We start from the raw sequence: 26,639 nt of genomic DNA, 5'->3' as shown, positions 1-26,639 counted from the left end.
TGGGTTAGCAGAGTTTGTAACCCAAAGCGACTGTAACATGAGATACCATTGTAGATCAATGGTACCCACCACCCATAGTCAAAAGCCATCTAGGAGATGAGTACACTATTCCTAGTTAACATTTGTTGACCATGACATCTGAATAAAATTGCCATTAGCTATGGTTCACCCCTAGTTAGCAAGAACCATAGAATCAAAGATTCATACATCAATGTAAAGAATAGATAGTTGTAAGCAGGAGGGAATGCAAAAGAAAATGTAAATCTAGGAAAGGAGGACAGAAGAAGCAGGTGAGTCCATGGGATGCTCCCAGCTACCAAACTATAGTCACAGTAGTAAGTAGGCAAATATTTGTTTCTCTTGTATCTGCAGAAACTATTGCCCACTGCAGAGACAATATTTTAACATATATTTCTAAAAGCTTTTGCATTCCGTAACTTTAATATTTTAAATAAAGATTATCAATTGACAATAAACATAGAGCTTCAAGTCTCAATATGGCTACAAAGAAAAAATAACAGATTAAACCCAGATTAGATATGATTAGACTATCTGAAATTTAATGAGACTTTAGTAATGACAAACCAAAGGCCCACCAATTTCAATATTTCTACTCCAAGTACATTATATTTTCTTTGAATCTAGACTAACCATGATAACATCTGGATTCAACCCATTGAATTTTCCAGTTTTGATTCAGATACAGGCATCTAGTGGAATGCCATTCAAGTGGTAACAAGAAAAATAAACTTAAAACCAAACTTCTAATGGTTTTCTAATTTAACATTGCTATTGTTTTCTTGCTTTAAAAGTAGCCACTTCATTCACTAAATAAATCCTTAAAAAACAAACAATTACAAAAAAGAAAATCAATGCCAAAATAGAAGAGCATATATAACTTTCATTTTATTTAGTGATGTAATAAGCTTGGGGACGTATATCAGGACCAAGAGAGTCATGGTCATTAATTTAGACAATAAATCATAGGCCTTGCCAACAATGACAGCAAACAGATGCTAACAAGGAAATGTATTATTTAATATTGCCATGTATTATAAAAATGTAAGCATGTTTAAGACATGTCTTAATTTTTTATAATAATATGCATTTAATACATTACTGTTTTGACATGTGCAAGAATCAAATTTATAAGGTTCATTCTGCAAATGCACGGAGGGTATTCCAAGTTTCTTTTTTAAAAAAGAAGCAAGAGGAAAAGCCTTTAAAATTATGTAATTGTAATGATGTCTGATTTATCGCTCACATTTTGTAATAAATATTGTTAGGGGCAACATTAACTTTGAAAAGTATTGCTTCCCGAGAACAAGGAGAACTCAATATTCTCAATATCCAATTTAGGTTGCAAAATTTAAACAGTCCAAATATCAACGTTCCTGCCAGACTAAGAATCTTCCTACATTGAAAAAGGTTATTATGGAGAAGGTTTGTAGTTGATTACCTTGCTTATATTTAATCCAAGCAACCAGTTTGTTTCCATATGTCAGGGAACTGCCATCGGAAAGGCAGGAGGTGGAGGGGCTCTCAGAAGTCAGGAGAGATTCAGCAGCGGAGGAAGGCACCAGCAGGGGGCGAATGGGAGATCAGAGAGAGAGAGAGACGAAGGAATGGCTCAGGGAGTCTTCCAGCGATAACAGCGGAGAAGTCTCAGGTCCTCCCATAGGCACACCCACTCCTCGCCGGAAACTGTCGCGCTGAGAATCCAGACGACGCGTTTCCGTCAAGGAGCTTTTATGCTGGAGTAGATTCCGCAAACGCCCACTGTCAGATTCTGCCAGCGACTAAGGGAGCCATGCTTAAGGGCTCCGCTAAAGACAGAGTCTTGCTGAGCTGAGCAAACTCTGAGGGACTAAGCTTTTACGCACAAGCAGCTCATCATCCCATCACACCATATTTATTTTTGCTTTTCCATGCATGCAATGGTAATCTCATTGATTTCAACAGAACTTACTTACGCATATAAGTTAATATGCTTAAGCTTACCACCTAAATTCTCCTGCTGATATTCTTTGGGGGAAAATGGATAAATATAAAACCTGTCCAAACTTACTCACCTTCCCAAATATGAAAACAGGCAAGATTGGGTTTCTTAGTTTGACAAACTGTACTAGTTTTGTACATGAGATAACTAACTGCAGAATGGCATCAAGATTTGCCTTTTCTGTATTCATCTTTGAAATCTCCTTGCAGGTTATCTCTATACAAAATGATCTAGCAGGCAGAGCATATTGTATTATGGAGCACACATTATTATTTTTAGTTACTGCTGTTTAACAAGGTAACACGCTAATCCAATGAACAGTGTTTTTGTTTATACATGGTTTTATTTAACTTTACCTTTCAATCAACTCTTGTATGTCCCAGCTGTCTTTCTTGGAAGCGCTACAGTCAACACTTTAGAACACTTGAGGAAGCACTGATCAGAGTATGGAAACGAAATTTTCTTCATTAAATCTACTGAAGCAGATATTAAAAATGCATTTAATATACTGGGGATGGTTGGTGGGCATCAGAGAGTGTGACAGGCCAGTTACTGATGAGCTGCCGTCAGACGGCCTTCTCAGCAGGAATCTGTGTCTAAGGCTGCTGAAGGACAGCAATATCTTCCCTTGTGTGTAAGCTCTATTCATCTCCCAAGTATTTACTAAATCACAGGCCTCTGCACACAAACCCAGCGTTTCAGCGCATGCTAACAAATGATGGATGGTCCAGTCAATTCGTTATGTCCTGAAAGCGTGATTTCCTGCCATTCCAAATCATCAAACCTCTAGAGCTTTCAGAGCTGATCAGTCCTAGAGAATATATTTTGCAGGCTCTATTAAAGGAGTAGAGGTTGTTACCATTAAAGTCTCTAACTTTTTCCTGCTGGCTGGAAAGAATGAATGAAAGAAAAAAAATAGCCTTGGCATTCTAGGTAAAGAAGCCAGTGTTCCATTTAACACCAACAGTTGTTAAAATAGGAATGCGGGAGAACTATATACATTAAAAGTAGATTCAGTTATGAAGAAATTGTATATATTCTTTTGTTTTGCTAAACATTTAGATAATATTTGATCAACAAAACATGAAATCCTTACTGTGAAACCAAGGAGTCACCTACAGGCTTATTTTTTTTAAAAAAAAAATGATATAATGAGTATTGCTTTCTTAACAAATATTTATGAAGACATCCATTTTGTAATTATAAATATGAGCAAAATAGATGTCTTAAACTATACAGTGGTACCTTGGGTTACATATGCTTCAGGTTACGGACTCCGTTAACCTAGAAATAGTACCTCAGATTAAGAAGTTTGCTTCAGGATGAGAACAGAAATCGCAGCAGCTGGAGGCCCCATTAGCTAAAGTGGTGCTTCAGGTTAAGAACAGTTTCAGGTTAAAAACAGACCTCCAGAACAAATTAAGTACGTAATCAGAGGTACCACTGTATTGCATTGCTTGTAACATCTGCAATAAATAATGCTCTTCCGGTAGATCAGTATGTACTACATAAGTGCAAGAGGCTACACGCTCTAAACTGGTAGGTTTACATACAAACACACACCTGTGTGTCTACTCCACTAATTTTTAATTTTAAGCAAAGGAAAGGAGCACACACACATTGACTTATACAATACTTTGCCACCATTTTCTATCGTAAATAGATTTGTCTGCTACTTTGCTATCAGTTTATGTAGATGTACATTTGGTACAGCAGCAGACAAGCCCATTCCAGATAAACAAAGCAACAGCATCCAGGAACCTAACATTTCTATTTCTTTGCTAACTTACTAGGTAGGTCCCAGCCAGATCTACTAAAACCCTCCCTATTTTGCCCTGCCATTCACCTCAACCTTGACCCAAAGATTAAACTCACTTTTATTGCACACAAAGGTCATCTGTATTAGGTCAACATTCAAAGTCCCTTGTCAACTAAGGTTGATATATTCCAACCTTTCCTACTCCAATGCATCAAATTTTTCATGGTGAGGTCATATGCAGCAGACAGTATATTCAGCAATTTATTGTGCCATTGTAATTTAGCACAGAGTATGATTGTCCAAAAAGCTGTCACATGAATAAAATTTTTGCCACAATATGCTGAATCCCATAACCCTGCAAAGCTAACAAATCTGGTCCTGCATGCAGACTCCATAAAGAGCTGTCCCTGAACTGTAATGCAAAAATTACAACTGTTATATTGAAGTCTGCAGGTATGGTAGAGTACGTATAATAGTATTTAAAAAAATATGGCAGCCAAATACCCATAATCACATACGGACAGTGTTAAATCCCAACCTCCTAGTGTTCTTGGCCTTTTAAATCAGAAGGCATCTATCTCGGTTATGACACCAAGGTTGATTAAGGTTGAATTATTTGTAATAATAATTAGTAGAATGGGTTATGTCTATCCAAAACAATATATGTGCAGGGGAAATGCTATGCACAAAGGAAGGTAAATAAATCATATTTGTTTGTAGAATTATATACCACCAACTCATACAATATAAAACGATGGTGTATAAGAGGATATACAATACGGCATAAAAACTATAAAACCAGTACAAAATTATTAAAATTACTGGCAAATAAAAAAACAGGCCTGTCCACATAAAAAGGTCTTCAAAGGGATGCCTGAAAAAGAAATGTAGTATGACAACAGGCCTGTGACCCTTACCCAGGAAAGAAGGAATGTTGTTTAGGTGGTGTTCACCTTGAGTGAGACAGGGAAAGGAGTGTTACAATGGTATTGCAATCTTCCACCTGACAGTGTGGGGTGCGCCTACTACTGGGCCTTAGTCTATTTTCTCTGGCTATAATTTACCAGCTGCATTTAGTAAAATCAGTTGATCGTGCTAGGATGTGTCTGGTGGGCAGGGAGGAGGGAGTTACAAAGATGCTGCCCCAATTTTAGTGGTGGTGGTTGCGGAAGGGATAGTCAGAGTGGAAGGGCTGACCACCATCTGGATTGGAGACCTAGATACTTGGCCTAGACTGAGGCTCCTAATCCTCCAGAAGTTACTGGTAGCTTATCTGTTGAGCCCTCTGGTTTGGCGGTGCTGTTATCTGGAAAACAGACTGAAGAGTTTCAAGTCACCCAACTTCATTCAAAAAAGCCTAGAAATGAATAGCCATCAGGAAACTGTAATGGCTAGTTGATTTTAAATTTGTATATTGTTTTTATTGTAAGGTTTTTTGTATGACTGTTGTAAACTGCTCCAATAAATTTTTATGAATGGGGGTATAGTAATATTTTAATTAATTCATTAACCAAACACAACAAATGCAAATTGAAGATGACCTAAAACTACTCAAATTAAAGGGACAAAGGGTGGGCTTCTTCAAGAATTGTCTAATCAACTCCTCTTTTAATTAAAATACACTCAAACATAAAAATTGCCTTGATGAATGCCCATTTAGTCCAGTATTCTGTTTTCACCGTCTCCTACCAAAAACCAATGTGAAGCCTACAAGCAAAAGTACTCAACCAACTTGGAACCCAAACACTGTAAACCCGGAAGTAAGTGTTCTGGTTTGCGAACTTTTTTTTGGAAGTTGAATGTGCTCAGTTTTGAGTGTTACGCTTCTGATTTGAGTGCCACACTTCCATTTGGAGTGTTACACTGAGGTGTGTCTGCTTTTGCTATTTATTTTGCGTTTTTGCGGCTCTTTTTTGTTTTGTTTTTGTGACTGTGTGGAACCCAGTTCAGCTACTAATAGATGATTGTGTGACTGCAGTACAATGTTTATTGCTTTCATTTTATGGATCAATGGTCTTGTTAGTAAAATCCATGTAAAATTGCTGTTTTAGGGGTTGTTTTTAAAAGTGTGGAACGGATTAATCCCAGACCCGCTGAAAGAGGCGGTTATTAAACCGCTTCTTAAAAAACCATCTTTAGATGCAGCCACGATGGCCAACTATCGTCCAGTCTCAAATCTTCCATTCTTGGGCAAGGTGATTGAGCGAGCGGTTGCTCCAGGCACACCTGGAAGAAGCGGACCATTTGGATCCCTTCCAGTCGGGATTCAGGCCTCATCATGGGACTGAAACTGCCTTGGTCGCACTGCCTTGGTCGCACTGGTTGATGATCTCCGGCGGGCTAGGGACAAAGGTGAGAGCTGTTTCCTAGTTCTGCTGGATCTCTCAGCGGCGTTTGATACCATCGACCATAACATCCTTCTGGACCGTCTTGAGGGGCTGGGAGCTGGGGGCACTGTCATACAGTGGTTCCGCTCCTTCCTCCTGGGCCGTGTTCAGAAAGTGGTGGTGGGGGATGAGTGTTCAGACCCCTGGGCTCTCACTTGTGGGGTGCCTCAGGGTTCTGTCCTCTCCCCCATGCTTTTCAACATCTATATGAAGCCGCTGGGAGAGATCATCAGGGGGTTTGGGCTGGGTGTTCATCAGTATGCGGATGACACCCAGCTCTACCTCTCTTTTAAATCAGAACCAGTGAGGGCGGTGAAGGTCCTGTGTGAGTGTCTGGAGGCGGTTGGAGGATGGATGGCGGCTAACAGATTGAGGTTGAATCCTGACAAGACAGAAGAACTGTTTTTGGGGGACAGGAGGCGGGCAGGTGTGGAGGATTCCCTGGTCCTGAATGGGGTAACTGTGACCCTGAAGGACCAGGTGCGCAGCCTGGGAGTCATTTTGGACTCACAGCTGTCCATGGAAGCACAGGTCAAATCTGTGTCCAGGGCAGCTGTTTACCAGCTCCATCTGGTACGTAGGCTGAGACCCTATCTGCCTGCGGACTGTCTCGCCAGAGTGGTGCATGCTCTGGTTATCTTCCGCTTGGACTACTGCAATGCACTCTACATGGGGCTACCTTTGAAGGTGACTCGGAAACTACAACTAATCCAGAATGCGGCAGCTAGACTGGTGACTGGGAGCGGCCGCCGAGACCATATAACACCGGTCTTGAAAGACCTACATTGGCTCCCAGTATGTTTCCGAGCACAATTCAAAGTCTTGGTGCTGACCTTTAAAGCCCTAAACGGCCTCGGTCCAGTATACCTGAAGGAGCGTCTCCACCCCCATCATTCTGCCCGGACGCTGAGGTCCAGCGCCGAGGGCCTTCTGGCGGTTCCCTCATTGCGAGAAGCAAAGCTACAGGGAACCAGGCAGAGGGCCTTCTCAGTAGTGGCCCCCGCCCTGTGGAACGCCCTTCCAGCAGATGTCAAAGCGATAAACAACTACCTGACATTCAGAAGACATCTTAAGGCAGCCCTGTTCAGGGAAGTTTTTAACGTGTGATATTTTACTGTATTTTTGGTTTTTATGGAAGCCGCCCAGAGTGGCTGGGGAGGCCCTGCCAGATGGGCGGGGTATAAATAATAAATTATTATTATTATTATTATTATTATTATTATTATTATTATTATTATTTTGCATTACTTTCTATGGGAAAGCGCGCCTTGGTTTTGGAACGCTTTGGTTTTCAAACAGACTTCCAGAACGGATTAAGTTTGAGGAACAAGGTACTACTGTACAAGAGAACTCTCCTGCTTGCAATCTGCAGCAACTAGTATTCAGCGGCATACTTGCCTCTAAGAGAGGAGGTAGTATTTAGTCATTATGAATTGCAGTCATTGATAGGCTTATCATCCATTAATTTGTCTAATTGCATTTTAAATCTATCTAAATTGGTGGCCATCATTACAATTTATGGAAGTACAGTGGTGCCTCGCAAGACGAAATTAATCCGTTCCGTGAGGCTCTTCGTATAGCGGTTTTTTCGTCTTGCGAAGCAAGACCATTGACAGCTTAGCGGATTAGCGCTATTAGCGGTTTAGCGGCTTTTAGCGGATCAGCTGATAAGCGGCTTATCAGCGGATCAGCTGATAAGCGGCTTAGGGCTTAGGAAAAGGGGGGGAAAGGGAAAAAACCCCGCAGGAACTCGCAAGACATTTTCGTCTTGCGAAGCAAGCCCATAGGGAAATTCATTTTGCGAAGCGCCTTCAAAACGGAAAACCCTTTCGTCTAGCGGGTTTTCCATCTTGCGAGGCGTTCGTCTTGCGGGGCACCACTGTAAATTCCAGTTTCTCTATGCACTGTGTGTAAAGAGGAATTAACCACTATGACTTCATCAGGAGCATGATGGAGTCCAGACAGCTCCCTCTGGAAGCCCATGTACGGAGCCCTATCTCCTTCTCAATTACCTGGCAAAACACACCTGCAGCCTGGCTAATTTCTAATGCTGCCCAGCAAACTTAGGTTTACCAGTATCCTTGGTACCTTATATGCTGCTGCTGCAGCATACAAGGTCCCACTGGAGATGAAAACCTCCAATGAGATCTTCCACTGCCTATTGCTGCCACTGCCAGGCCAAATGGAATTGGAAAAACTGTGTGTGTGTGTGTGTGTGTGTGTGTGAGAGAGAGAGAGAGAGAGAGAGAGAGAGAGAGAACACGGCAACTAGCAGTATATTCCTGGAATATAGTTTACACGGTCTATAGTCCTACGTTGCCAAGACTTTTAGAATTATTTAAAAATGTATTCTTACTGAAATAATTTAAAATGAGTTGCTATTGCAATTCACATTATAACCATAATGTAACTTTTTCAGGCTTTTAGTGATTAGGATCATGTTCCACGGTCACAGTTCATTTGCCAGTTTAGTTCAATGTACCTTGAAGAGGAAGAAACATTTTACTTATAAGCTTTTCCTATAAATGTTATTGGCAAAACAAACTATATAATATAGCTTTCATAAATGATGGCATTCAGCAGAAGGACTGTAAGTAGGACAGTGCCTTTTTAAAATAGTTTGCTCAAGCAGCCACATATAATCACAATGATTTCAACTGATGCACTGCCACTAAGTGGTGTTCAGAATCTTGGTAAGATTTACAAGCAACTTCAGACAAATAAATGCCAAGTTTAAGGAGAGCTATTAAACTGCATCAAAAATACTGTGATAAGTGGTGACATTGTATAAGGCAGCTTTTGTGGCTGTGTGTATGGGAAGCCATGGGTTGCTTCCTTGCTGGAGTCTAGCCTGGTGGAAATGTTGTAAGCCACTGTAATATAGTAGATAGAATGTTGGCCTTGGAGACCAACATTCAAATCCACTCAGCCATGGCACTCACTGGTTGGCCTTGAACAAATCTTCATCTCTGAGCCCAACACATATCACATGCTTGTTTTGCAATAAAATAGAATACCATTGTAAGCTGCTCTGACATGCTGTTGCAAAACATGCTGTTCTTTACAGAAGACACTCTGATCCAGCTCAGATGGGGTGGCAGAGTGGGCTGCCACTTCCTTCCTTTCCCCTTACTGCCACCGCCCATGCTATTTCAGAGAGTTATCCAACACTTGAAGCATTTTTTCAGAAAACATAGGTAGTTGAAGGTGGAAAAAAGATCACCTCCTATTCACCACTGCTTGCAGGAGTGTCCATTTGGCAGAGATAACCACACATTGTGATTATGTCTGGGTCCAACCCCATGTATATATTCTTGCACAATTAATGTACTCAAAGAGATGCTTTTTGGGTTGTTATTCTGTGAAGATAGGTTCTAAGCAGTTTACAAGTATAAAACCAATTACAAAACACACATAATTAAAATAAATGATAAAGCAATTCCATCAAAACATTAAAATAAGCATTCACAATTAAAATGTGCAACACAAAATAGTGTGTTAAAACAACACAATTAGAAGAGTAAAAACAGCAATTAAAACAAGGAAAGCATAAAGTTCAAATCAGAAAATCAGGCAAATGCTTGTCTAAACAGGTCCAATAAACAGAAATACCAACGAGGTCTCTCATGTTGTTGTTTTTTTGTTTTTTTAAAAATATTTTTTATTAACAGGCCAATCACATCACATTATTCAAATCACATTAGTTCCAGATTATACAGCCAAATTTTACATTTTGTTAAGGGTACCCATACATCAAGCTCGGCACGAGTCCAAAATTCCGGATATCTCCAGGCATCACATATTTTACTGCTTTAAATTAGACAGTTCTATCCAGTTCGATCCGGATAGTCCTTTATTACTTTCTTTCTCATCTTGTTATCATATATTCCTTTCTTTGCGATCTCTGATGGTTCTCACAAGCAGACTGGAAACTGGCGTCTCTGTGTGGGTTTTGTACTCTTCAAAAACTATCTCTCTCAGGGACAGCCTCTGTTCGTCTCTTCCATAAACAAAGTTAACCTTTGGTCTGTCCTTTATTTTTCCTCAGGCTAGCCAGATATATCAAACAAATCAGGGGGTTCTGTCAGGTCAAACTTGCATTCCAACACTCCTTCTCTTTTGAACGATCCTGATTCTCCTCCCCTCTGTCCTTCTTTCTCCGGCAAGCCTGTCTTGGCGAGACGCCATTTTTTAACTGCGTCATAAAAATTTTCCTCTTCCTCACCGTTCACCAGTCTTCTCTTCTATTGTAATCCATCCCCACACAGTTCTTAAAATCCTGCTTATGATTGATAAAAACGTGACGATCTTATTTCTTTCTGGGGTGAAGGGTTATTAATATCACATCGTGTAAAAAAAAAAAGTTTTTTTCCTCCACCCCCCCCCCTTCGTTCCAAACATACAGTCTCCTAGTGGTGATTCATCAGAAGATTTACTTATCCATCCGTCACTCCCGGTCACAGAGATCCATTAATCAGCAGCCTTATCTTGAGCTTTACTTGATGTATGTGCTTCAGCTTCCTTTCCAATTGTATATTTCCAATTATAATTCCGAGCTGAAGCAACCAGCACGCGCTAATTGGAATCGGCGTCAGGAAGAGCTGACTTCACCGAGGGCTCGTGTCAAGTGTTCGGCACCCCCATCTCTCGGATCAGGGGGTGCATTGTGAACACTGCTGGCAAGACAGGGTCCCCCACATCCTGGGGGGGAAGGGAAGGCTGCATACTTCCCATAGCAGCCCCTTAATTACCTCGTATGGGTCAGAGAGATGTTATTGTCGGCCATCTTCCAACGCGCCACCTGGTGGCCCCAAGGTCTCTCATGTTTTAGCAGGGAGAGCACCCCACAACACTGGTGCCATCAGTGAAAAAGACCACCTCTGTGTCACCACAAGCCCAAACTCATTAGGCTGTGGCAAAACTAACTGGGTTCCATTTGATGTACTTAATGTCCTTACCAGGCAATTGAGGGGAGAAGGTCTTTGAGATAACCTGGCCCAGGGTTATTTGGGGCTTCATATTTAAGTAACAGAGCCTCAAAACTGTCCCAGTAGTTAATAGGCAGCCAATGCAGATCCCTTAGCATTAGTGTGCTATGTGCCCAATAAGGAGCTACTACTGTACTCACTATGGGACGCAGGTGGCGCTGTGGGTTAAAGCCTCAGCGCCTAGGGCTTGCCGATCGAAAGGTCGGCGGTTCGAATCCCTGTGGCGGGGTGCGCTCCCGCTGCTCGGTCCCAGCGCCTGCCAACCTAGCAGTTCGAAAGCACCTCCGGGTGCAAGTAGATAAATAGGGACCGCTTACCAGCGGGAAGGTAAACGGCGTTTCCGTGTGCGGCTCTGGCTCTGGCTCTGGCCAGAGCAGCGATGTCACGCTGGCCACGTGACCCGGAAGTGTCTCCGGACAGCGCTGGCCCCTGGCCTCTTAAGTGAGATGGGCGCACAACCCCAGAGTCTGTCAAGACTGGCCCGTACGGGCAGGGGTACCTTTACCTTTACCTTTTACTGTACTCACTGCCTAGACCGTGGCAGCCTGCACCAGCCGCAGCCTTCAGATCAGCCAGAAGGGAAACCCCATGCTTTAATGTAACTACAGGGCTTATTGTCTATTAGACTATTGTCTATTAGATTAACTATGACTATTGAGGTTTTTAGTATGTCTAACAAAAAGAAGTATTAAATATTATCTGGTAAAGGCAATAGTTCAACAAATGAAGATGAAGGCTTAATTATATACATTATAACAGTTCTAGCTTGGATTTATTTTCCTGTGACATGCTAACCCCGAGTGACTCTCCAGAGTTTTAGGTAGTCATACCTGAAGATGCCAGGTCCAGGGATTGAACCTAGAACCTTTTGCATAAAAGGCATGCGCTCTACTACCAAGTTTAACTTCTTCCCCTGATATATGGCACAATCAATTATGAACAGCTCCTTTGCAATTCCTATTCATGTCAATGAGCTTACACAGGAACACTTATTATTGAATTCTACGCATAATGATTATATATGGCACAATCATACAGAGGGCAGAATAAAAGGCTATCGGTTTTTAGTAGAAATATTCTGCTTATTTTTGCATCTCTTTCTTCTAATTCAAAATATATTATCATTTCAGTATGGGCCAATGGAACAGTTCCATACAGCAAAGATTTACTGCAAACCTTGTTTCTAGGACAAACCAAGACTGACTGCAACTCACAACACATTCTTCTACACTACTCCAGAATAATTTGTTTAGAAATGGAAGCCTGTTTACTCTATTTAAAGACACATATAAGTATTGAAATGCATCTTTTTAATGCAGCATATACTATCATAGGTTAATGCTTGACACTGCAGCTATCTGTTACATTCTGCTAGTATCATTTTTGTTTTCTTTTTTCTTTGAGAAAGGCTCTTTACTTGGCACATTCCACGAAGTTGTACTTTGTCTGACAGTTTAAATATCAGCATCAGTTTCATCTCATCAGAAGCTCTAGATGGAAAAGTTCTGCCTATGCTGAATTGTCCCAAGAAGCTTCAAGATTAATTTGATTTAAAAGGCTTCAGGAGCTTTCAAAGGAGAGTTGGTGGTTTCAGGCCATTTCCTAATGGACAGCTGCATCTATCATAAAACCATCAGGATTTCTACCATTATTGGCAATTTCTCATCCACATACAGATACAATATTTTCATTTTAGAGTCTAGGCATATTGGAGGAGAGATATATTCAAGATAGAACTGTATATTTCCATACAGTTCCAGCTTCGTGAATGGATGCATGTTCCCAAGAAAATGCACAGAACGTTTCTTAAACCATTCATTATTTCTTCCCCTTTAAGTTATATCATAATTTGAAAACACAGTTTGTCTATCAACTGAAGATTTCATTAATTATATGAATTTAGTAACATATTTTAATAAATTTGCTAATTATCAAAATCTCAATAGCTGAGAATTTTTCAGGCCAAACACTGGCAATTTCTGTGACATATGAGATAGTTCACAACTCTGAACAAGAAAAACAATATTTAATTTTTGGCAGAGGTTGTATTTTAATCTTTTTTCCAGTTTTAATCTAGAATATAGATGACTTCAAAGATAATACATTCAGATCAGTATACGGTACTGCAAGATCCGGGGTTTGAAGACAGATTGCCATGACTTAAGCTGAGCACTTTCAGCTTCAGTTACCTGTTCCGTTGCTAAAAGAAAAACCATATTGCTTCTGTTTGGAAATACAGAACAGATGCTAGTATTAGTTACTACTACAAACTGGGAGGGAAATACAGTAAGCCCACAACTTACATTTAACTTGTGCACATTCAGCTTTATGCGTGTGGGAAAAAATGTTAAATATTAAGGAAGCTGCAAGGCTTGACTTTGGTAATTCCACCCACCATTGAACCCAATGTGTTTGGGTTTAGGTAGGCCCACATAAATTGTAGGCTTACTGTACCTATTTAATTTTTATTTATGTCTGACACAGGGATGAGGCATCCAGTATATTCACTATTGTAATTTAATGCAATCAGAATTATGATGAGATATCTGCTTTTAGGATGAGACTATTTGGAACAACAACAAAATACCACTGCATTTTGAAGACTAGCAAAATTTATTGTGATAGAAGCTTTTGTTTGACAGAGCTCACTTCATCAAGTACATGGTCACCTGAATGGAGCTATACTTCACAGAGAGAAGAATTTTTTTTAAAAAAAACTTTGCAAAGCAAGGTCTAAAGTTCAAGCAAGGCAAGAGGAAACAGTTACATCTTTTATACTACTAAGCTGAACTTTCCCAGTTTGTTCTGACTGCCTCAGAACTGGGACTATTTGTTCTCTTCATATCAACAGTACAGTGGTACCTCGGGTTAAGTACTTAATTTGTTCCGGAGGTCCGTTCTTAACCTGAAACTGTTCTTAACCTGAAGCACCACTTTAGCTAATGGGGCCTCCTGCTGCTGCTGTGCTGCCGCTGTGTGATTTCTGTTCTCATCCTGAAGCAAAGTTCTTAACCTGACGCACTATTTCTGGGTTAGCGGAGTCTGTAACCTGAAGCATCTGTAACCTGAAGCGTATGTAACCCGAGGTACCACTGTACACCTATGTGTGACCCACATGTGCACTTCAACCTAATTATGATTGACTCATGTTTCTTCAGCTTCAGTTACCTAACACTATTCCTATATGGAGAAAAAGCGATGATATCATTATCTAAGTCCATCTTGAGTCCATCAGAACATCAGCAATTTCCACTGTACCATTAACCTGAGTCCTAAACAGTCCATACAAGTCCAATTTCTGGACACCACAGTACAACAATATGAAAAGCATATAAACCTTACATTAGAAACAAACTTTTGTGCACTTCCCAACTACCCTCCGGAGCTCACATCACTATCTACTGCCTACAGCAAGTCCTTTAATATGCATCTAATTCAGGGATCAACACCTGCATCTTAAAACTACAGGACTCATCAGGTGAAGTAAATATTCAAATCAACAGTGCCAAACAAGTACCTTGTGGTCACCAAATACAGGACAGGTGCAACAGAGAAAGCAGTAGGCCATGATTTGTTGTCAACTACAGCTCTCAGCTAAAAGCTCTCTAGCACATCAGCAAGGTTCTAAACTGCATTCTAGATTAACCAGCTCTCTCACAGGACTTGGTGGGAGGGTCACAGCTCAGTGGCCTTGCAAGCTGAAGGCCCAAAATTCAATCCCTGGCATCTTCAGCTATGACTGGGAATGTCCCTTCTGAAACCCACGAGAGCTGCTGTCAGTCAGCATCCACAATAATGCATGGATCAATGGCCTGACTTGGTGTTAGGCAACTTTCCTATGCCCCTATGTACCTGTCCTTGGTTATAAGCGCAAGGACCAGTGCCGAGGGCCTTCTGGCAGTTCCCTCATTGCAAGAAGTGAGGTTACAGGGAACCAGGCAGAGGGCCTTCTTGGTGGTGGCACCCGCCCTGTGGAACGCCCTCCCATCAGACGTCAAGGAAATAACTATCTAACTTTTAGAAGACATTTGAAGGCAGCCCTGTTTAGGGAAGTTTTTAATGTTTGATTCTATTTTTAATATTCTGTTGGGAGCCACCCAGAGTGGCTGGGGAAACCCAGCCAGATGGGCGGGGTGTAATAAATTATTATTTATTAAGAGCCCCACAGAAGCAAATAATCATCAACAATGGGCCAGCCAACCAAGGTATAAGCCCTAGTGCCAATTCTGTTATTTTATTTTATTGTTTAAAGACATAATATAAACTCAGCTTACCGAAATTCATCAAATTATATAAAACAGCTCAAGTAACAGTGAAAACAGTTCTGATTATTAAAACTGATTCTTGTAAACTGTTTAGGTGTTTATCGCTGTGTCCAATACTCTAACCTCTGCAGGTGATCTACTCCTTTTTTCCACTTTGCAGTGTATTATTTGAATTGGAGAGAAGCAACAGGTAGGAAACAAGCAAAAAGGAAAGAACCTGTGGAAAGCAGCTACTTTAAGTTGCCCACCTTAGGTTACACAATGCGACAGGGACCACGCTTGTACCCAGCAATCAGTTAAACACCATTAATTACGATTCACTTCAGGTCTCTGAGACGCAGGCATTACATGCAAAAAAAGAAAGAAAATATCAGGAGTTTTGCAGCCAAGGAACGCTCAGCTCGAACAGAACCTCCACGACATCCAGCGATATGGTTAAGAGCGCGATCCTGATCACATCTACTCAGAAGTGAGTTCTACGGAAATCAATGGGGGGGGGGAGGCTTACTTACTCCCAAGTAAATGGGATTACGCTCGCAGTACTCTATATCAAGCGATACTTGTATGGCGCCCCTTAAGACCCTGCTGCTACTCGCAGTGCTTCCTCACGAACCAAACCAGCTTCCCAGGCCGAAGAAAAGGCAGAGAGCGCCTTTATTTACATTGCAAACATGCAAATCTGAACTGCCTCCCGCCGTCGCCTCCCCCCCCCCCATTTTTTAAAAAGCAGATAAAACCCCGGGCCTGCTGCCGCTTCCTTCTTCCCTCGAGGGGGCGGGGCTCGCCCTTGACGAGGGAGGCGGAGCTCTGCGGGCGCCCCGCGCAGACTTACCTGGGGAAGCGCTCCCTCAGTTTCCTCAGGCTCTGCCTGGTCGGAGGCACCTGGGCCAGGAACCGGGCGACCTCTTCGTACTGGGCTTTGGTCAGCTTCGTCGCCATCCTCCCGCCTCACACGCCCTCAGGACAGACGGGTGGCTGGGAGGGGGCGAAGCGCGGCAGTTTCAAACGCAGAGCGCGGGAACGGCGGTTTTGCAGGAAAGCCTTCCGCTCGCCGCCGCCGCCAAGAGCGGGGGTGGCGCGTCTGGGTGAAGCGCCCTCACCAAAATAAAGCCTCTGCCCCGACCCCTGCGGTTCGCGCCTTACAGCCGGGGAATGAGGGACGCTCATGCGCGGTTCCGCAGCTCCGCCCTTCGCTCGCCGCCGCCGCTGCGGGCGCACCCGAGGTGGAAGTCGGCCTCTCGTGTGGGGCTGAGCGGGCAGAAGGCGGCCTCGGCGGTGCTCGTTCCCTCTCGCCTGCCCTCTTCTCATTCAGAGCCAGCGGCCCGGGAGCCCAGCCCCTTTTTCTGCAGAGTTTCATTTTCGTGACTTCGGTTTGTGTGCGAGAAGGAGCGCCGAGGTGTAGGAAGGGGGCATCAGCTCTTAAAGCCGTCGAGCCCCCCGGCGCGGGGATTTTCGGAGTTGGGGTCGGGGGTTGCCTTGCCTTGAGCTGCAATCTGGTGGAATTCCCCCCGCCCAGCCCAGCCCAGCCCAGGAAAAAGATAAACGAGGTTAATAGATCTGTTTCATTTCAGGATTTATGAAACTATGTTCAGAAAATGCCCAGAAGTGGAATAGGAAACAGAATACCGATCATGAAAGGGAATTGCAGCATTAAAAACCCAACAGGGAATTTGAAATGCAGAAATAGACTCACGTGGGGAGATATGGGAGAAAAAGGGTTTCAACAAGGGTCAGAAACTCATGAGAGTGTTTGGGCTTGTTGCACTTTTAAGGAAAATGAGTTCGAAAGATCTGGTGCCACAATGTTAAAACCATGTTCTTGATTCCCAGCATACTTTACTGCAGTGGTGTGCAGGACAACTAACTGATTCATTATTAGGGCCAATTCGAGTGTCCCAAAGATGGTAACAAGTTTTAGGATATTTTGGGTACACTTAACTGAGAATTAGGGGACGCAGGTGGCGCTGTGGGTTAAAGCCTCAGCGCCTAGGACTTGCTGATTGAAAGGTCGGCGGTTCGAATCCCTGCGGCGGGGTGCGCTCCCGCTGCTCGGTCCCAGCGCCTGCCAACCTAGCAGTTTGAAAGCACCTCCGGGTGCAAGTAGATAAATAGGGACCGCTTACCAGCGGGAAGGTAAACGGCGTTTCCGTGTGCGGCTCTGGCTCGCCAGATGCAGCTTTGTCACGCTGGCCACGTGACCCGGAAGTGTCTCCGGACAGCGCTGGCCCCTGGCCTCTTAAGTGAGATGGGCGCACAACCCCAGAGTCTGTCAAGACTGGCCCGTACGGGCAGGGGTACCTTTACCTTTTTAACTGAGAATTGGGCTAACATTTGAATAATGTTTGATTTATTTATAAAACATCACATCATAAGAAGAGCCCAGAAGGATAAGGCCAAATGCACATCTAATCCAGATTCCTGTTCTCAAAGTGGCCAACTGCTTATGGGAAGCCTGCAACCAGGACCTGAGTACAACAGGAGTCTCATGTGATTCCCAGCAACTGGGTTCAGAGGTATAGTGCTTCCAACAGAGAAGGCAGAACACAACCATTGTGGCTAGTACAGTCAACTCAGAATTTGTCTCCTAAAGCCATCCATGCTGGCAGTCATCAATGTGAATAATTTGCTGGGTGGATAAAAACAAGAGTTCTGGGTCATACCCATCTAGTCTAGGTAAAGGACCCCTGGATGAGTTAGTCCAGTTAAAGGCGACTATAAATCACTTCTGGCTCAACAGAACATCGTGATGGAAGCCAGAGTGCACAAGAAACACCATTTACCTTCCTGCTGCAGTGGTAACCTCTTTATCTGCTTGCACTGGTGTGCTTTTGAACTGCTAGGTTGGCAGATGCTAGGACACAGCAATGGGAGCTCACCACCACTGAGGAGATTTGAACCGCCAACCTTCCTATCGGCAAGCCCAAGAGGCTCCGTGGTTTAGACCACAGTGCCACCCGCATCCCTAGGGAGAGCATGAGGGCAATAGCATTATTTTGCGTGTGTTCCCCAGCAACTGGTATGCGGATGCATGGTGCCTCTGATACTGGAGATGGTGCAAATAGTCTAATCCCTCTTTAAAGCCATCCTAGCTGGAAACTATTACGACATCTTATGGTAAAGGTAAAGGACCCGAAACGGTTAAGGCCAGTCAAAGGTGACCGGGGTGTGGTGCTCATCTCGCTTTGCAGGCCAAGGGAGCTGGCATTTGTCCAGACAGCTTTCTGGGTCATGTGGCCAGCATGACTAAACAGCTTGTGGCACAATGGGACACTGTGACATGTACTAGAGCACACACTGTTTACCTTCTTGCTGCAACAGTACCTATTTATCTACTTGCACTGGTATGCTAGGTTGGCAGAAGCTGGGACAGAGCGACGGGAGTTCACCCCATTGCACGGATTTATGGTAGCACATACTAGGGACTGTGCCTCTACTTTGCTCTCCAGCTCTGCTGTCATTCCCCCTAGATGTTTCTTTCCCAGTCCTTGCAATGACTAAGCTCACTTCCCAAGCTTGTTTCTGGAACACTTCTCTTTTCTATTTTGCAACCCTGCTTTGCACCCATTTTTAATTTCACCCCCATGTCCATGCTTGTCCTCTCCATTTTGCAAACCGTTTTTGCAAAGCCTCTTTTTCATCTGCCCAAATATGAAAACACCACTTATTTGGTAGATACTTTAATATCCCTGCTTTCATCTTCACCCTGCTTCCTCTCTGTTGCATTTCCCCCTTTACCACCTTACCACCTCATCACTTTTCTCAACTCTCTTGCACACAAACCATCCCCCTTTCCATTACTCATCCTCTCTCCTGTATGTACAAAATGCTTTTTAAAATGTCATCCCATTGAGATCCCAAGATGAATTTTTACAGGTAGCTCTTAGAAATATTAAATAATCAATACATCTTTTGGAATTTTTAATCAGATTACTTTTTTAACCACTTTTTCAAATACTCAATTTTTGTAACTTAAATTTATAATTTGAAGTAAGTACATCATGTGACATATCATATTAAAGCCCATGAAGTTCAGAAAAGATTGGTGTTTTTAGTTTTTAGGTATCTCAATTCTGGGCTGAGCTTTTAAGGCTTTTGTGTAGTCTGGCAAGGCTATTTTATATATATATATATATATATATATATATATATACACACACACACACATTCAAACCCTCATAACTCACAAATGGGATGAGATAAAAATTAAAATTTTAGATTTAAACTTAGTTTTGATCATTCAACAAGTGTACAAAATATTAAAAAAATTGGATGACATGAGGTAAAATAGTTGGATCACTTGATATGGAATGACCCAATATATATATGAAATTTACAAATAAAACAGAGAAGGATTATAATATTTTGGAAATAAGTAAACACAGAAAAAATGCACTGCACATGCAAATCTAGTACATACCAGTATGCCTGAATGACCCTATTAAGGAAAATCCTGAAGTAGTATACTCCCCTATTAGGAACTGTAAGGCTTTTAGCATGAGAAAGAGGACTTCTTCATGCCATGTGGCTTGCTATATGCCTCCTGCCTCTCAGTGCCCTGTTTGTCTCTTTTCCCACCAGCAATAGCACTGGCATACAAATTCCAAATTCTGCAATAACAAACCTTGGAACAGATGACTTACTGGAGTTGTCATATCCTGATCTTCTGAACCATAGCTTGGTGGATTGGGAGCATGACACAGACATTCATCTTCTTGCCTTGCCTTGCCTTGCCTCCTAGCACTAACTAGTTTGCCATTTCAAATCATGGTTTGATGAAAATTGCTGGTTAGTAGTAACCACAGTTTGCCCAACAGGTTAGAACACGCCAGAAAAAGCAGATCATACTATGGTTTGTAGGAGTATGATTTCTGAAATGAGCTGCAGTGTGTCGTGCATGCCATTTCTTTCTCAAAATGCTTATTTTAATATCTGATATTTATGTGTACACTGGTGTATGCATATCTCAAAGAACCAAGTAGATATTTTACTTTAAATATAACAGGAGCTCCACATCCTTTCAATTTTTAGAGCTAAATTTGTGTGTTTATAAATAACACACATGAGCACAGGTGTCTTTCAACAATAATTGTTTTCTTAAAACAAAAAAATGAGCAACTATAAACACAAAGTTTGCATAGATACAGACTTTGCTAGGCATGGGTAAATTTAATCAGCATAATATAAGTGAATAGATTTTGAATACAAAACTACTATGGAGAGGTTCATCACTAAAGGTGATGCAAGAACTAAATGCAAGTTCTCAGTCACTTTTTATTTCTCTTTTACTAGTAATAGAGTTGTAATACTGGAAAGAATGTGCAGTGCATATACATTTTCTCTCCTTTTCGTCTCATGTGCCTGAACTATATCTATATATCCCTGTCCTTAGAGACCAAAACACACATACATTGACAAAATAGCTTTTTTTAAGCAGAAAAAAGATTGTATATAAAAAGATATTCTTTTCTTTTGATCTGAAAAGTAATATCTTCATTCTTTAATATCAGTAGATGGGAGGAGGAAGGTCCTTTTTGGTATGCTATCCATTTTAAAACCCCACAAGGGTATAATTTTCTTGGGCTACAGAAAGGATCATTTCCCCCTTTCTTGCCAAAGATTAGAATTACCACTTTTTCCTGAAATGGATGTTTCTTAATAATTACCTGCTTCTTCCTTGCTACTACTCCTTTAGAAACAAATAAATCACGCTCTTTTAAAAAGAAAAAAATAGGACTTATTTTCGTAGTCTTTGTTGCAGGGTAATTTCCACTGAAAGTGATTTTTTCTTTTTAAAGAGCTAATGCTGCTCACTTTAACTAGTAGGATTGACTTTCAACATCTACGTGGCTTGGGTTTCAGAAAGTCCTCTTACATATTCCTTATAAACGAGTACAGGAAACCACGTATGTCAAATTGCCAAACAAAAGCTGAATGTTACCACATGATGTATTTATTAGGACCTCATAAATGAATGAATTTTTTGCATTTTTTGTTTTCATTCTTTTAGAAGGGGCGATTTATTCTTTTTAGGGGCGATTATCATGACTATATTTATATCGTATCTTTAAGTATTTATCCCCCTTTCCCCAGTGGTATTTTGTCTTGGTGAATTAGTTGTGGTTCTTCTGATAAATAACACCACTCATGAGGACATTTTTTCACTAAGCTTTAGTGATGATTCCTGTTCTCTTGTTAGCCATTTTTTGTCCTTTTTCTTTCAAACTACAACTTTAATTGAAGAGAATGATCTAGAGACTATGAACTAACAAGCGCTGGTGGGGTAAGGGGGTGGGGAAATAGAAAAATTATCTAAAATATACTTCACAGAGCTTTGCCTCTCAAGTGGACCACATATAACCTAAGTAATATTTGAATAGGAGCCCACCTAGAACTCCACATACACTGCCCAGAGTTAACATGGTGGAAGAGTAACATTTTTGAAAAACACACTTTCTCCCTTCCTGTGCTGTGGAGCACAGCATGCTGGTCAGCAGAATTAAATTCCTGGTGACTACTACTAACCATTTTAGTGCACTTACGTTTTTCAGTATTTTGCTACAGAGGTGCAGGTTAAACCATTTCTAAATGCCATTAATTTAGGTGTTCGGAATACAGGTAGCCATTTGTCTTTATGTCAAATGCAAAGTAATATTTTCATCACAGAGCAGCTTTCAAAAGTACTGAGGGGGAAAACTCACAGAGGGTGAAGACATTTTAAAGTGGTGTCAAAGTGGTTTTGAGTGTTCAAACTGCTTCCACTACCCTTCGAAAGTTTGTCTGCCCTCTCTCTAAATTAGATGTTTCTCCCTAAACTTTATACAGTGGACTCTAGTCAATAAAAGGCTGCACAACAATAAATCTATGGGTCTTTAAGGTGCCACAAGATTTACAGTAGTAACTTAATTGTAATCTTGACCATGGAATGGCCATAGACATTTGTGCACAGTTATCAACATGGTGATGTGGTTTGGTTTGGTGGCTTGTGCCAGTTCTCTTCCTTCTTCAATACATTTTGTCTTTATTGCAATTGACCACAGTCATACCTCGGGTTACCAATGGTTCAGGTAGTGTATTTTCGGGTTGCGCACCGCGCCGAACCCGGAAGTACCAGAATGGGTTACTTCTGGGTTTGGGCACTTGCGCATGCGCAGAAACGCCAAATCGTGACCCGCGTGGTTGTGGCGCTGCGGGTTGCGAAGGCTGCGGGTTGCAAATGTGCCTCCTGCATGGAACACGTTTGCAACCCGAGTGTCCACTGTATTTTAAACTCACAATTTCACTGCGTTAACAAAAAATGTAGGTATGCTTCCAGTTAGCATAGTAATAACTATCTGTAACAGGACTAATAAACACCTCGGCAGGATAAAGTTATTACCTCGTAAACAACAAGCCCTTGCAATTTTTCATTTAATTGGCATCCATCTGTAGTAAAAAAGGTAATTGTATTATTTGACATGCAAGTTGTATAGCATCAAATTGGGACAAAATCAGAAATTAAGAGTTAACAAGTCCTCTCAAATGGATCATATGTTACTATTAAATGTTAACTGGATTTCCACTGACAGCTAATGTACATTTCTATTTTTCCATTGAGATTATCGAATTATTCAATATCTGAATAAAAAGTCATATACCAAAGGTGGAACAATAGTATGGAGTACAGTGTCAACACTAAAAGGCAGTTATTCTTTCTTCAAAGGCAGTACTTTTTATGCTAACAGAAATCGTTAGGAGAGATGAATCTAGTCATGCAGTGTATTAACATATCTGTTATATCAACCTTCGTCAAGAGGAGAAATTTTAATGCAGAATAAATCAATTATTGAAGTAATCGTATTAATTAAGTATATATCAAACAAAAGCCATTGTTTTCCATTTAGCTAAATGGATATGGGATCAGTCCCTGTTAAATATGTAGCTGTATATTCCGTAGCATCGTTATTTATACAAGTTATAAAGGTTAAAAAAAGTAAAGGACCACTGGACAATTAAGTCCAGTCAAAGGCAACTATGGGGTGCGGTGCACTTCAGGCCAAGGGAGGTGACATTTGTCCAGAAACCTTTCTGGATCCTGTGGCCAGCATAACTAAACTGCTTCTGGTGCAACGGAACACCGTGATGGAAGCCAGAGTGCTTGGAAACGCCATTTACCTTCCTGCCACAGCTGTACCTATTTAAATACTTGCACTGGTGTGCTTCCGAACTGCTAGGTTGGCAGGAGCTGGGACAGAGCAATGGGAGCTCACCCTGTTGTGCAGATTCGAACCGCTGACGTTCCAACCAGCAAGCCCAAGAGGCGCGGTGTTTTAGACCACAGCTCCACCCTCTCCCTACAGCATACAACAAGTTCTACAACAAGTTATATGACATGTTAAATGTAAAATACTACAGAAAACCTCTATATTCTTAACATGACATCGGTCTTTGTAAGAGGCATGTCTAGAATGCAAAGGACATCAGCACCCAGGTTATATATGGTTGTGCATTCAAATAAGAATAGAGGCTTTCTCCAAGGTTTACATATATAACAGGGAAGCTGGTGAGGTGTGACAGATCACCCATTAGTCTTCCTGCACTAAGTAAAGTTAATAGCTCTTCAGTACATCCCAGGCACTCATTGCTGCCTTCACCTGTGCAATAGACTGTATATGGGAATTGTCCAGAGAGCAGAGTGAAGATTTGTGGATGGCACTAAGTGAAGTTTGGGCACGATCAGGAGTCTGGCCGATGGCACGGGATGAAAAATTATCTCACCAGTGTAAATGGGCTATAGAAGAAATACACCACAATAGGTATTTGGACGCTTGGTCTGTATTTCTCATATATGTCACCTATTCCACAGCAATCTCTTTTGGGGTGGTGGTGGTGTGCATTTGGGTGAAGTAAACTATTTTCATATGTTTGCATTGTTATCACCAAATAGTAACCAGAAACTTAATCTCACAAGGCAATAATAACTCCTAGTGTGTAACACTTGATACAACAGTACAGCTGATTTTATTGTGTTTAATTTCTTAGGGAGAGGTGTGACAGAGAGGATCTCAACATTTGCTTGATGGGAATAAGCAGCATTTTGTTGTAGAAAAGGATGGTATTTTCAAAAGTGGGGAGGGAAATGATAAAAACAAATATCTATAAACAGGTTCATGACCAGTCTGCCAGACCATGTCACTAAAATGGTTTAAAAAGAGGAAGGAAGGAAGGAAGGAAGGAAGGAAGGAAGGAAGGAAGGAAAAGAAAGAAAGAAAGAAAGAGAAAGAAAGAAAGAAAAGCAAGCGAGGGTGCTGTGGAGACAAGCATCAGTCCAAATGTTTGCCTATGCTGGCCTATGTGCTGCTATGGGGCTTGTCCGTCTCCATAACATCCCATTCTGGCAGTTTTGTTCCATCACAAAGTGCTTAATCCACTTTAATTGCTCCAATGTTATTTTCCAGTACACTCTTGAAGCCCTGTCCTTGCTCCTGCCCCAAAACACAGAGACAAGCTATTGTAAGAGCCAAATTTATGGGTGTAGCCAAGGGCAGGGGGCGCAGGGAGGGGCAGCTGCCCCCCAATCAATAAAATTCAATAAAAATACATAGCAAACAGGTTCTGCCCTCCCCCTAACAAAAGGCCTGCCTCCCCTAACAAAAATCCTGTCTGCACCCATGGCCAAATTTATTCAGGCAAGTGAATAGACACAGGGCTCAGGAGTCATCATTCAGGAGCACAGCAAGAAGCTCAGAAATGGATGGAAGTGACAAATGCGTCCCACCAAGCTTTCATAGACAAAGTGTGGAACACTCACTTGTAAGATTCGCGCAAAAACTGGGATTGTGAAACACACTGTCAGGGTGTGTGTCTGCTCCCAGCTGCAAAGATGGTGCCTGGCTCCAGATGACTTGACTACACCATCCTCTCCAGACTCCTGTTCAGTCGCTGGTCCTCTCAACTGATCAAAACCCTCCCCAGCCTCCACAGGGAAGTCATGGGGGGGGCAGCACCCCTGCTCCTTCTGAAGTTGAGGTGGAAAGGGGAGATCAACTGCTCCAAACCAGGTTCCCGCCATTCAGCTCCGCTTGGTTTCATATTTTATTTTATTACATTTATATACCACCTTTATCTTTCAAGGTGGTGTACATGGTTCTCCTCATTTCACCCTCACAACAACCCTGTGAGGTAGGTTAGTCTAAGAGATGGTGGCTGGCCCATGCTAATCCCTTTGGCAAAATAGTGATGCAGACTATCCATGGGGAGACGAGTGTCTCCCAATGATCTGAAAGGGCCAGGCATCTTCCTTCTTTCCATTTGATCCTTTCCCCCATTTAGGCTCCTCATTTCCTGCACACAGCCATTCTACTTTAAGAATGTGATGCTTGATCAAACAATATGAAGTTTCCTAGTTCTCCCTGTTATTCTAAAGCAGCAATGCTGCAGCAAGCAAAAGCTCCAGCAGCTCAGCCAGCTGCTTGTGGCTGGAAAGCCAAACAGGAAGTATGTGACTGTTGCCATGGAAACAAAGGGGCAGTCCATTCTGTATTGAGCACCGGATGTTAGCTCAGTGTGTGTGTCATATGACCTGTACAGGATGTACATGGGTGGAGTTTGGAGTTTCTCTCTGTTTGTGGAAGAGACACAGACATGTTTTCTCTGTACTGAAGTGAAAGACAGGAATAAAAGCAATGCAGATTCATTTCTGTCTGTGTCTGATTCCCCTCCCTGGGGATATGCTGGAGAGCAGGGAGGAGGAGAGCAGTTGGTGTGTTTTTCTCACAGCCTGAGGAAAATCGCCGGAACGGACCTCGTGTGTATTTCCTGCCGGGAGTCGCCGGAGGGAGGTCAAAAGAATTCAGCCGGTGCCTGGAGAGATAGGCACATACCTCTGACCGGCCCTGAATTCTGACGTTGGTAGCAGGGCTGATGGTTTCTACGATCCATGGAACTCTGCAGAAATAGGAGCCTGAGATGGAGGCTGATTCTCTGCAGCTAGAAGCTGACCAGAAGAAGCTGAAAGCCAAGCTACGGAGCCCAGGTATGGGATTTTCGGGCTTAAGAGTGTGGATGCAGATGCATTAATTCTCTGCTTCATGGGAGCAACGTTTGGGAAAAACAGCTCCGAGAGAGAAGAGTCTGCATTCCAAACATTCCTGTGGTTTTTCCTGTCCAAGGAAAGGAATGTGGTTGCTTAGCAACGCAGGCCAGTTTCAAGATAAGGGCTGGAAGTCAGGCTATGCCCAGAGAGGCTCGTGTTTTGACTAGGCC

General features: G+C 42.2%; 1 protein-coding gene across 6 annotated transcripts in view; it reads right to left on the bottom strand.

Moving 5' to 3' along the window:
• The window catches only part of CDIN1 (CDAN1 interacting nuclease 1), a 131,124-nt gene extending 114,251 nt beyond the window's left edge, over window positions 1–16,873 (bottom strand). Inside the window, exon 1 of one of the 6 annotated variants that reach the window (XM_079955316.1) lies at window positions 16,231–16,873. In XM_079955316.1, the coding sequence (XP_079811442.1) occupies window positions 16,231–16,337 (107 nt within the window). In that variant the 5' untranslated portion in view covers window positions 16,338–16,873. Of the gene's footprint in view, window positions 1–2,355; window positions 2,376–15,910; window positions 16,087–16,230 lie in introns of those variants that run through there. The other 5 variants (XM_079955317.1, XM_079955315.1, XM_079955319.1 and 2 more) reach the window with 5 other exon arrangements.
• Window positions 16,874–26,639: the final 9,766 nt, after the last annotated feature.

Source organism: Podarcis cretensis (assembly GCF_951804945.1).
Source record: "Podarcis cretensis genome assembly, chromosome: 1".
Lineage (NCBI taxonomy): Eukaryota > Metazoa > Chordata > Lepidosauria > Squamata > Lacertidae > Podarcis > Podarcis cretensis.
Note: the sequence above shows the minus strand (reverse complement) of the source record. Positions and strands in the feature narration are given on the sequence as shown.